Below are 12,614 nucleotides of genomic sequence, written 5' to 3' on the forward strand. Positions count from 1 at the left end.
AAAATAGTTGCAGTCTGTTTGTTGATTTTACTTTTGCCATATGCAATTATAGTATTCTAACAAGGAAATGAATCTAAACATAAATCAGTAAGACAATTTTATGATGGGTGTATTAGAATGATTTGTGGTGATTTTAATCATTAGCGGTTAAGATATGCCCTAACATCTAAAGTGGATTCCAACAGAAAACCTTCCCAAGTCATTTGAGTCAAATATTTGAATAATTGTACTTCAGTCAACATTGTATGCTGAGAATTTATCTTCACCAAAAGCTTCTAAATATAACATACAACATATAGCATTGTCCTACATATGTTACCCACAAAATACAAATCAACTGTTGTTGAAGCTAACATTAAACATTATATGTTAAGATATAACAACTTGTTAGCTTGTTAGTTAACTATAACTATCCTCTTGGGAATTTGTATACTACCTGAATCAGATCAAGTTCTATGCTGCCAGTTAAAAGAGGGTTGGTTGAGTGTAACTAATCATACAGTAGGTGTCTTATCTCCATCATAATATCTCAAAATAAATAAAGAAATAAACAAACAAACAAATAATTACATTTCAATAATCACCCATGTTGATATGTCTGTTAAGTCTATTAAATACTATTTAAACATTGTAGTAATGTCAGTTTTGTCAACACACCAGCATGCTAATTAACTACAAAGCACTAATGCAAGTTAGCCAACTAGCTAGCAAACTAACCATAACTGTAACATTAGACAGCTAACTAACATTAACTGAACCTTCTTTTATATAAATATGGGACTGTAATAACTGTAATAATTATAGGATATATTAGATATATTATATATATTAGATTATATTATATATGAAAGGTACATGACAATACATCAGTAGAAATGTTGTTTATTGTTAACTTGTAGGACTGCAGCTGGAGCTGGACTTGTAGCTATGTGTAGCTGATACATATTTTATGTACCTTGACTGTCTAGAGTATATAATAGTAGTATATCGTTAAACAATTTTATGTTAAATCAACAAATACCCAGTCTCAGCATGTGCTACAATTCCAAGTATAGGAATTTTTAGTATAGTTTTTTTTTTTTTGCTTTTGTTATTGGTATGCAAACATGAAACATGGTATGACATTTGCTTTCCTTTCTGATCTAGTCCTGTCTCCACACCTGCCCTGTCACTGGCTGATTACTTTAATGTGTTCATCTATTCTGTGTCTCACCTTCATAAGTCATTTTGTTTGTTTGTTTGTTTTTTTTCCTCCTTGTGAAATCAAATGTAACTTTTTTCTGTATTATCTCACGCTTCTATCCAGTGTCTTATTTCTTGTTTTCATTTTTTTAGATTTTGACCATTGCTAATGTTTTCATTTTATGATCATTTTCATTTTAATGATGGACATTGACAATGGTTCTTGAAGTTCCTTGTAAAATAAAATAAAAAAAACTTAAGTAACTTTTAAACTATTTGGTTAAAATACAGTTTAATTACAACAGGTGCAGCTAAATGTCTATCTAAAATACACAATTGTAATAGTAACAAGTCAGGCAATTATTGTGCTACAACAATGTTATATTGGCACATCGTTATTACAGACATAAATGCTAGCCCTGTTAGAAGAAAGGAAACTGATGCTAGAGCTGGTTAGGGGAGAGAAGAGATGCCAAAGCTCTAGACAGCCTTTCTTTGACTCACCGACAAAGGTGTAAGTGTCGTTTTCAGAGTATACAGTGTCATTAAAAGGTACCTCTGTGGACAGAATCAACGTCATCAACGTCCACAAAGTTTGTTGTGCTCTCACATGTTGTGATTTAAACTATTAATGCATCCAAATTCTGTTTCTGCAAACTTTCTACACAAAATAGTTGATAATCTCTGTATTTTAATTTCACTTCATCACAAGTGTCTTTCTGCTAGGAACTAGTAAACAAAAAGGTAAGTCAAATGTCAGAAAGAGGATGAGGGGCCCCTTCTGTCCTACTCCTCTTTCTAAGAACTGATTGGATCAATAGAATCAATTCTGAATAATGCTCACTAGCTCTCAGTAAAAACTCATCATCATAAATAAACAGCATCATCATATTTCAAAATAATGCAATTATGTATTGGTGCACTTTAAAAGCCAGGACATTTTTTATACTGTTAAGAGTATAGATAAGTGATGGATCTTTTTAGCTTTATCTTTTTCACAGAAGGTCCTTCATCTACTAGCTACGTGAAAAACATCTGAAAGGGGAGAATTTTAAAATATTGCAGTGTATTCAATCTGCAGCATGGAGGAATGCACTGTAGTAAAGCTGCACCATCAATATATGGCCAGATTCTACATCAGTTTTCTGATGCACATATTTAATCCAATATTATTCTAACATACAGTATATACATACTCATTAGTCAGCTCATCCTGAGTCAGCCCTTTACTCACTTGTCTGCACTTTGAGGATAAAAGGATTCTTCTGTTGGATTGTGTGTGTGAAGAGAAATCGAGCATTGCAGCTGTAGTCAGTGGCAGCATCCTTACTGAGCACATTAGAGAAGTAAAGATCTCCATTCAGACCCATGGACACTCGAGTGTCCTGTGCTATAGGCATCATTCCTGTGAAAAATGAGAAAAAGCATGTGAATTACAGTCTAACACTCATGTACCAGTGGTCTGAGTCATAGCTAGAAAATAAATTTCGACTTTTCCAGGGTATTATTGTAATTATGTAGATGCACTGTATATATTTGCTTTAGAATAAAGAGAAAACTTTATAATTTTGACATTGACATTGACATTGTGGAAAAAAAAAAGTCCATGTGCATTCAACTTCATTGTGACTTTGCTAACTGTCACATATTACACACCGTGTACTTTGATGACAATAGATGAAGGACATTTGGGCTTATGTGCATTTGCTGTTAGTTAGTGTTCTTTTGTCAGATCTGTTAAAATATTCCAAAGGCATTAAATCTGTCCTCTCAGCAGTTTGCCAAGCTACATACATACTGTACATGCACTCTCTCACACACAAATTCATTACCTCAGCACTAATATGCGCACATGGGAATGAGATGCAGACAGACAAACAATTCTGAATCAAAAGGGAAACAAACATACAGTCAGAAGAGGTTGAAATGAAGTGAAAAAGCGCTGACTTACTACTGTCCATCCAGAATGTTTTAGGTGGGGGAAGGCCAGGAGGTGGGTTACAGGCCAGGACCAGAGGTGATCCTTCACTAACTACCACTGGCTCCAAAACCTCTTTAGGCCACAATGGTGCCTCTGAGGGATAAGTGAATACGTTAGTACTAATCATTTCAGCACTAAACCTATTTCAAGTTACTGCAATGCTACAATCTTGGGTTGTGGTAACAGCTATTATTTGATTAGTACCTCACTTGACATGATGTGAGATTTTATTTACTTTCTGATACTTTGATCTTTCTGTCATGTTTCATGATTTTGTTATATTTGCATGTTCCTGCTACTGTGCTAATTTCCACGTCCATAAAGTTTCATTCTGTGATACACTGGATTTGACAGTCAATTGTAAGGTAATCAATAAGCAATTCCACTTCTGCAGAAATCTGATGTTTTATCACATCAAGTGCAAAGAGGCACAGTTCAGTCAGGAGTTACGTCATGTTTGGGTAAAAGGGCAACTGATTTAGATTCTACACTGTTAACTAATATGAAACACTTTCTAGCTTAGTCTCTGCTAATTCCAATCTGATCAAATGAATCAGAAATTTCTTGACTATATAGATCAATATTGTTTTTTGTTTTTTTGCAGAATATATGGTACTAACAATGACAAAATTTCCAAAGACTAATACAAAAATCATTTATATATCATTATCAAGACCATTCAATGCAATCACATGCACAGTTATTCATATATAGATTTTAACACATATGCCATGCATACTTACTGGACACTCGTAGCAATATTTTGTTGGATATGGCAGTGCCAAAGTCATTCATGGAAAAGCACTGGTATTCTCCCTCATAGTCCTCAGGCTTTCCGCCATTCCTAAAGCTGATCTCCAGTGTGCCTGAGCGTTTCCGCATGCTTACACGTGGATCCTTCTCCACATTGAAGAACTTCCCATTTCGTCTCCACCAAAACCTGTTTTAGTTACAGCGTTTCATCATTTCAAGATTATTAAAGAAAAATCTCTCATCCAAATTCTCAGGACGTTTAAAGCATGTCAAATATTGCTGATTGGAGACCATGAACATTCCACATCAGTGTTAAGGGAATTATGAACTGAATGTATTATTCTAGCACAATAGCACTGTGGCCAGACTAGTAGAAAATTATATAAATCTCAATACACTGACAGTCCATGGATGGGATTGATGTGCAAACATTCACATTAGCTGGTGGAAGACAATAAATGGAACTTCTTCCAGATACACACTATCATCTCTCTAAAGCTGGAGCTGGGCAAAGGGACTGGCATTTCTTTTGTCAGTTTGGAGTACAGAATGTAATAGCACACATTCTGCGCTAATGACTGTCAACTTTAATTAGAGAAAATAGAGACAGGGAGAGAGAGTTCAGTGGGGACAAAATGTGACAAAGGCATTATCCACCAGGATTGTGGTACATCCGGAGGGACAGTGAAACCAGATAAAAAAAAAATAAAAGAGGAGGTTTCAACAAATGGACAGTAATTTCTTTAAATAATGTCCAGCATAAGAGTCTAGGACGAAAATGGAGAGAAAGAAAGAAATACAAGATAGTAGAAAAGAAACAGTAGCAGAACACAAGATATAGCATTGTGCATGCTTACGTTGGTACAGGATTACCCTTGGCTTCACACTCAATGATGATGTTATCTCGGGGATCCACAATATAGTCCTTTGCTGACTGTTTCACAATAGTAGGAGGCTGTTTCACTGGAGTGAGAGGAGAGAGAAACAAAGAGAAACATCAGAGAATATCTGTGGATTACTATGTTCCCCTAATGAGCCTCTTTTGGTTAGAGTTCAAATGTTCAATGTAGAGTTCAATGTTCAAATTTTCAGAACATTTATGAATTTGTATTTTTAAAATCACACACTTACTGTGAGACAAATTGCAAAAACAGTCAGAACACTGAAAAGCCATCTCATGTTCTCCAAATTGACCATCTCTATTAAAACTAAGTGCAGAAGTGCAAACATGCCAAATTTAGTTGTGGATTCAAGTGACATAGCGGAGCGTTTCAGCAAGACCAGTAGAGGGCATTTACATCAGGGAATCCCAAGATTCTTTGTCTTCAGAATGGTGCATGCTTTGCGCGTTTGCAAGATATATTTCGTCTTTTATTTAGTTTGGTTTTTTTTTGTTTGTTTTTTTTTCTAAAAGATAGCAGAGAGGCAATTTAGGCCCCACCATGTCCTCACTTCCTAACAGATGATGACAGTTAAAATTTGTATTTATGTGCCTTGGAGCAAATACATTGTTTTTTATCTTGTATACTGAACACTAGAGAAGTGGGTCCCTTTGCCAGAAGATCACTAATTGTAAGGAAAAGGATAAATTCTATACTAAAATTGTTTCAAAAGCAGGTAGATAGTAAACATTCAGCACATCAGCTATATCAGTCTTAACTTAATTTTTTATTCTAGGAATTATGAAAGAGTGTCCAAAAATTGTGAAGAAAACTGAGAAGTTCAAATTTTATACTGAATAATCTCAAATGAAATGTTACTTGCAGAAAATCACTCTTTAACCAAACAAGTTAGTCTATGTTAATGAGGCACTTACAATCCTGCTGGATCCTTGCTGTTAGTTCCATCAAAAGGTGTGAGATGAAGAGAGACAAAGAATAGTGCACAAGAAGAACAAAATGACAAATTAGTACTGTCTACATTAGTTCACCAGACAACTAAGATTATATTTAAACCTTTTACAAATCCAGGTTTCTATTATTATTATTATTATTATTATTATTATTATTATTATTATTATTATTATTATACACAATGTTAAGTGACTGCAAATGAATAGGACATACCTGTTAATGGGGTTCCGATGTGTGGATAACAAAGATAGAGCAAAAAATAAGAAACAATATGTTAAGTACATTTCTGTATTATTGTAATTATAAGTAAGAAGTGACAGAAATTAATATTACATTGAATAGCGTTTAATCACTGCCATGGATAAGGGTTATTAAACACTTGTCTTTTTCTTTTGGTTTAAATGACAGCTATATTATGGGGTCTATCACATAGATAATAACTACAATTATTATGATGTATGACTGTGTGCAGTCCAATCTGTTGTTCTATTGTGCCTAAGCAATTATAAAAGATGACCTTCATTTAAAGGGCAGAATATCTTAAGCAGGAGTCTTCATAGTTGTTTGATAGAAGTCTGGTGACAGGTGCAACTCTGCCTCTATGCTATATATCATCTTACATCAGTAAAAGCACATATCTGAGACCTCTGGAGTCAGGACATCAGAAGGGGATTTTATTTGTGTGTGTGAGTGTGTATGTGTGTGTGTGTGTGTGTAAGAGAGAGGAGCAGGGGGGTTAAAGCAGCCAAGGTCAGCTGGAAAATGATGACAGCCCTCATCAATAGGCATCTCACTGGAAGAAGAAGGGGGTTGTGAGAAACTGAATAGGAAACATAAAATACTAAGAGCTATGCGTATACTGCTATCCACCAAGGAAGAAGACAAAAAACTCTAAAATGAATTAAAGAAATGCTTTATCAAAAAATGTTTTCATTCAAAAATTAAACTAAAAACCTGATCTTTCCAGAACACTGAGGCACCAAGATAAAGGTAGAACAAGCACTTTAGTTAACGTTTGCTCTCCTGCAAGTTCTGAATTTACAGTGGCCTGAAAAGTATTTGCTTGTTACACCTAAATGTTTTAGACCTTCAGACAAAATATAAAATAAAGACAACATGACAAAACACAAAATAGTGTATTAAAATGACCACTTGAATAATTGAAGGAAAAAATGTAAGTGCTCCGGTATGAAACAGAAATTCTCCCCTTAGTTAATCAACCAATTAAACAAATTTCATATTTTGGTTTAATCCGATTGGCCAGTGCGTATTATATAAGGATACAAATTCCATTTAGTGTGAGAGTTTGTGAGAAAAGTAGGCATATGGTACTTTACAGTATTATATGGTGCTACAGTTAAAGTAAGCCCAGAGTGATCTGATGGCAGAATGCACCCATTAGCCAATAAACTACTAGGTTTAACAGTCATTTTCTGAAAGATCATGTAATGTGTAACCTACAAATGGCATAATACAAAAAATTACAATTCTACATACATTATACTGTACAGTATATACTAGGACAATTCAGCCAGCTCAGTGGCAGGTCAATGCTGACAGACTGAATCTCCTCTCATTGTTTGGAATGGTGAAAACTCTCTTAGAGATGGGGGTGGGTTCTTTCCATTTTCTTTCAATTCATTTTTCATTGGATTTTTTGAGCAGAGAACAGAAATACAGGGGAAAAAAATAAGACAAAGCTCAGAGGTACCTGAGCAGTTGGACAGTTTTCTTGATTTCCCCCTGCTGATCATGTGTTAGCCAGTGATTATATATAAATGTACACAATATTTCTAGAAATTAAATTATGTCTAAATGTCTAAATCGTATATATATATATATATATATATATATATATATATATATATATATATATATATATATATATATATATATATATATATATATATACGTGTATATATACTGTACGTATAATGTAATACGTATAATCCACTAAAATCCACTAAAAATGTGGAAGGCAGACTCTGGGCACAATAAAATTAAACAGAACTCATTACAGATGCTATAGTGTGTGAAGTAATGACAGGAAATGAGGCATTAGGATCCAGAGATGAGAATATATCAATTCACATTATTCAATGTGTGTTCAAGAGAGAGAAAGGGGGGGAGTGAGAGAGAAAAAGAAAGGGGAGGTGGGAAAGGCAATTCTCCATTCTCTGTCAGGGCAATTTGCCTGCATTGCAAAAAGAAAACTTGACATCTGTATTTTAACATGAACTGCAACATTATCATCGCACTAAACACCTCCATATCAGGTGGCTTTTACTGTTATCCATTAGGGAGCACAGACTGCCATATGTCTTTTACCAAACCAATTATGGAAATAATTATTTACTCCCTAAGCAGTGATGGGTTTCTGCCTGTGTTATGATTGTATGACTCACGGTCTGGAGGGACATCAATGAGAGCCGCCTCCTTCCACAGCAACACACTGATTGACAGCACAGCCAGAGGAGCCCACTGCCCCTGCGGCCACATCTCTCTCGCCCGATTGGCTGGCTTCAGCCTTCACAGCCCTATTGACTCAGATGAACACCTCTGATCTAAAAAATCAACAACAATCAAGAAATATTAAAATAATTCAACTTATGAACTGTATTTTCTAAGCAAAATTCTTCATATAATAAATATTGATAGTATGAAAACCTCTTTTATGTATTTTTATGCATCTAAAATTTATCAGGACTAGAATACAGTATATTCTTTCATTGTGCATAATGTATCAACACTAGCAAAATCTACCACCAAGAGTACTGATTTTAGTATTAAAGAAATCTAATAAATGAAATCTGCTGCTTACTGTATTATTTAAGTATACAGGGGTCAGATAATAACCATAATATACCATAATATAATGTGAAATCTTTTTTATTATATTCCTGTATAATATAAAAATTAGGTGCTAAAAAATAAAATAATTTATTGGGCTGTTATATTCTCAAATCATGTCAGGAGGTGTGGATTAATTTTTTTTAATTGCAGCTCTGACAGTAGTGCCAACTAATTCAAATCACAGGCATACATCAAAGCGATCTTTCATTACATATATTTCCTTAGTAACAGCTCATTCACAGGAACTTGAATGGCAGATGATCTAGTCGCAATAATGTAAATGATTCCAACAAATTTTAAAAAGCACAATTCATATATAAATGGTATAAAACATCAGGAATTTCAAACCGAATATAACAGAATATAACAGTACCTAAACTGTAATCATTAATATTATAGTTTATAATAGTGTGATTTAAGTTAAAATGGAGTTTTGATTATGATATGCATATTAGTAGAGAGCAGAAATGTGTTGAGTGTGAATATAGTGGAGAGGAAAATCTCTGTTACATAGAACATATTCTAGTACATTAAAATCCACTGGTCCTAAAAAAATACAACAAAGGAGTGATATAAAATTATGGCAAAGTGTGTGCGTGTGTGTGTGTGTGTGAGAGTGTGTGTGTGTGTGTGTGTCTGTGCGTTTGTATCTCTCTGCATCGGCAGTTCGCAGTCTCTGCATCAGTACATCTGTCACTCACTCTCTAATGCTCTCTTTCCCTCAGTAGGAGAGGGTCAGTTAGAAAGCCACCAGTACAGAAGCCCCATGCCTTCCATTTCCATCTAGTTAACTTAGTATGCTTACAATCTGAAACTAAGACAAGCTGTAATCCAACACTCATCAAGCACTTTAATAGAAACAGACCTCTGTGTCCATTCAAAGATCCAATCAGCTAATCATGTAGCAGCAGCACAACATATATCATTCAGAAACAGGTTAAGAGCTTCAGGTAATGTTCTTATTGAATATTACATTGGGAGGGAGAAAATGTTTTCACTGACAAAGCTAAGAGTTAGTATTTCAGAAGCTGCTCATCTCCTGAGACTTTCTTGCAGTTTATAGCGTTTACATTAAATTATGCCAAAAACAAAACAAAACAAAACAATACATCTAGTGAACACCAGTTCTGATGGTAAATGGCTTCTTGATGAAAGAGGTCAGAAGAAAACACACAGACTTGTTCAAGCTGAAAGGAAGTCTACACTAACTCACTTTTTACAACCCTGGAGGGCAGAAAGGCATCAGAGAACCTTAAGGCAGATGGGACACAACAGCAGAAGACCCCAAGGATCTGTGGCCACAATGGGACTTACAGTATCTCCAAAACATAATGAGAGAATCACTGCAAGTCTATAGTCTTATACAGTATACATACCAACATGCTCACTGTATGACACCTGCACCATACCTAATATGTCCCGGGAGAAAAGACAAATTCTCCTGTCTCTGTCTCTTACTTTATTCTGTCAGTCTACCTTGCAGGCTGAAGAATAGACTCATATAACTTCACTTTAATTATACCAGAAACCAGCTGGAGAGAGAGAAACGTAGAGATGCTACTCTATAACAGTATATAAGATGGTAACAAATTTTTAAAACAGGGTAACTTCATTTTAAATAAGCCGCAATATACAGTACCTGTTACAAATCAAATCAGTATTTACAGATTAATTGGATACTATAAGCCTAAGTGCATCTTAAATCTTTTAATAATATTGTTGCTTTGCAGTTGTGCTAACTGATTTAATAATTTAATCTTTCCAGAACCAAAATTTTAAGGGGTGGACCTTAACCTCTAACCCTAACCCATACAATCATGTACAATAATAAACACACTTAGCTATAGCTGTAACACTAGCTGTAACAATTTGAAATGAATTTATTATTTCATGGTTAATGTAAAATAAACCAATCTTACACAAAAAAACAAAAAACAAAATGGTCTTATTCTAATGGACTCAAAACTTCTAATTCCCTACAAATGGCAATTTGGATGATGGGTTCACTCAGACAATTATCCATTGCAATACATTACATGGAACTTAATGGGGACAATGAATATTTTCCGACATGGGTACAGTGGGGACTATTTTTTCTTTTTTTAATTACAAAGGTTTCAATGATTTTTATTGAAACCTAGTACCTAAAGCCCAAGTTATAAGCACCAGCCTGTTATTCCACCAGGACAACACACTGAGAAAAACAAAGAGCTGCAACAGAAACATATGATGGAGCATTGAAAGACCACTTTTAACTTCTTCATGGAAATTATATGCAATCTGTGACAAAATGTGCTTGAGCATGTGGACTAAGAGCGTGTGCCAGTTGAGCATGTGGACTCAGAGCATGTTGCAGTCTGCCATCGCATAAATAGGTCTGGCCAACTGTGTCCTTGCTCGGCTTATGGTTCAGTCATCATTTTTAATTTTGCAAAGAAATGCTGTCAACTGCGCTAATTACAGACAGAAGCAGCCGGTCTAGGCAGTTTCATATTTAAATGTGTCTATTTAACAGTAAAATCATGAAGAAAGCAAAATCCTGCTTGGTTTCTTTTTTAAATGGTTAAAATCTATAAAATGTTAATGTAAAATGCTTCACTTTCCACAGTTCAATACACAATTGCATTTATAAAAGAGTTTTTATAAAATTTGATATATTTTATAAAATGTGCCTAGCTTACATGTGTTTATGAGATTTTGATGGATTGAAGTGCTAATTTGAACCTCAGCTACAAATATCTGGTGGATTTCCTAGTTAAAGGAATCCCAGCCATTTAGAAATGCTTAAAGTGCAAGATTAAAATGCAAATAGGAAGCAATATACTGTAGAGTTTACAGTCAGAAGGTTTAAGCAGGAATGCTTTGTCTGAAAATGGTTAATAATACATAGTCCTAAAATATAAAGATAAAATGCCTCAGGACAAACACTAATGACCTTAGTCTGTCTGTAAGATGAGAACTATAGTTAGATCTCTCTCTCTCTCTCTCTCTCTCTCTCTCTCTCTCTCTCTCTCTCTCTCTCTCTCTCTCTCTCTCTCTCTTTTTCTGCATAGTAGTAGAGCATACAGTGAGATGTCACCACTTTGACTACACAACAGCCCTCATCACACAAACACAAACAGATATTATAATTTCAAGCAATTAATACTCTCAGGCCCATCACAGGCAATTAAAGGCAATTATAAAATTATAGCTTCCCTTTTCCAGATACTACAGTCCAAATCACTTTTTCTTATTCATTATCCACAAAGCTATTCTGCAATCCCCTATTTCAGTTGGACAGAGTATGAGAGGGTTAATGGAAGAATATCTCATCAAAAGAAATACTAGCAGTGTCATGTGGAGAAGCTGATATTTCAATGAGTTATTACGGTAAACTGAGCTTGAAATGTTAAAAGAGATATCAATACCCTCATTAAACAAATACAGCATGTATCCACACACAAGGTACATGCTCATAAAAATAGAAAAGGGCTTCAAAATAAAACCCAGCAAAATAGCCACTGCTCTAAAGTGCAACCGGGGTCTTCACTATCATATGATTTGAATAGATATATTGATTACAAAATATTAAAGTGATTATTATGGAAAATTAATAATCAATTCATTATAAATAAAAAATAATCGATTACTAAGCTCACATATATCAGGGGTTAGTGAATTAAATTGTATTATACCATTGCAGACTCACTGGTATATCAAATAGATTGTATTATGTGGATGGAAAATGTAATCACGATTGTTTAAACTTCATCTATAGTAACAAAAATCGAATACTTACACAGTGGGAAATATGGGCTGATGGACTATGGATGATGAGAGCAGAGACTCTTAGACCTGTAAGCAAGCAAAGAAAAAAACCACAAATTATCTTCACAATTCTGGAAAAAATATTATTTCGTCTTCCCACAGGCCATTTGGGCCCTGAACCAGTGCAATTCCTAGGATTAGACTTTGGATTTGTTTGGCCCACACTGACTAAATATGTACTG

The 12,614-nt window shown here is 34.6% G+C and overlaps 1 protein-coding gene across 3 annotated transcripts in view; it reads right to left on the reverse strand.

Annotated features, from left to right (window-relative positions):
* Window positions 1-12,614, reverse strand: part of nfasca (neurofascin homolog (chicken) a) — a 69,091-nt gene that overhangs the window by 26,538 nt on the left and 29,939 nt on the right. For 2 of the 3 annotated variants that reach the window (XM_060858182.1, XM_060858181.1), the window contains 8 exons: window positions 12,404-12,459; window positions 8,175-8,333; window positions 5,733-5,750; window positions 4,774-4,879; window positions 3,907-4,103; window positions 3,134-3,256; window positions 2,417-2,587; window positions 1,687-1,740 (listed from right to left, as the gene is read on the reverse strand). In XM_060858182.1, coding sequence (XP_060714165.1) covers window positions 1,687-1,740; window positions 2,417-2,587; window positions 3,134-3,256; window positions 3,907-4,103; window positions 4,774-4,879; window positions 5,733-5,750; window positions 8,175-8,268 — 763 coding nt within the window. In that variant the 5' untranslated portion in view covers window positions 8,269-8,333; window positions 12,404-12,459. The remainder of the gene's footprint in view (window positions 1-1,686; window positions 1,741-2,416; window positions 2,588-3,133; window positions 3,257-3,906; window positions 4,104-4,773; window positions 4,880-5,732; window positions 5,751-8,174; window positions 8,334-12,403; window positions 12,460-12,614) is intronic. The other variant, XM_060858183.1, reaches the window with a different exon arrangement.

The sequence above is a fragment of the Tachysurus vachellii genome, chromosome 22 (assembly GCF_030014155.1).
Source record: "Tachysurus vachellii isolate PV-2020 chromosome 22, HZAU_Pvac_v1, whole genome shotgun sequence".
Taxonomy (NCBI): Eukaryota; Metazoa; Chordata; class Actinopteri; order Siluriformes; family Bagridae; genus Tachysurus; species Tachysurus vachellii.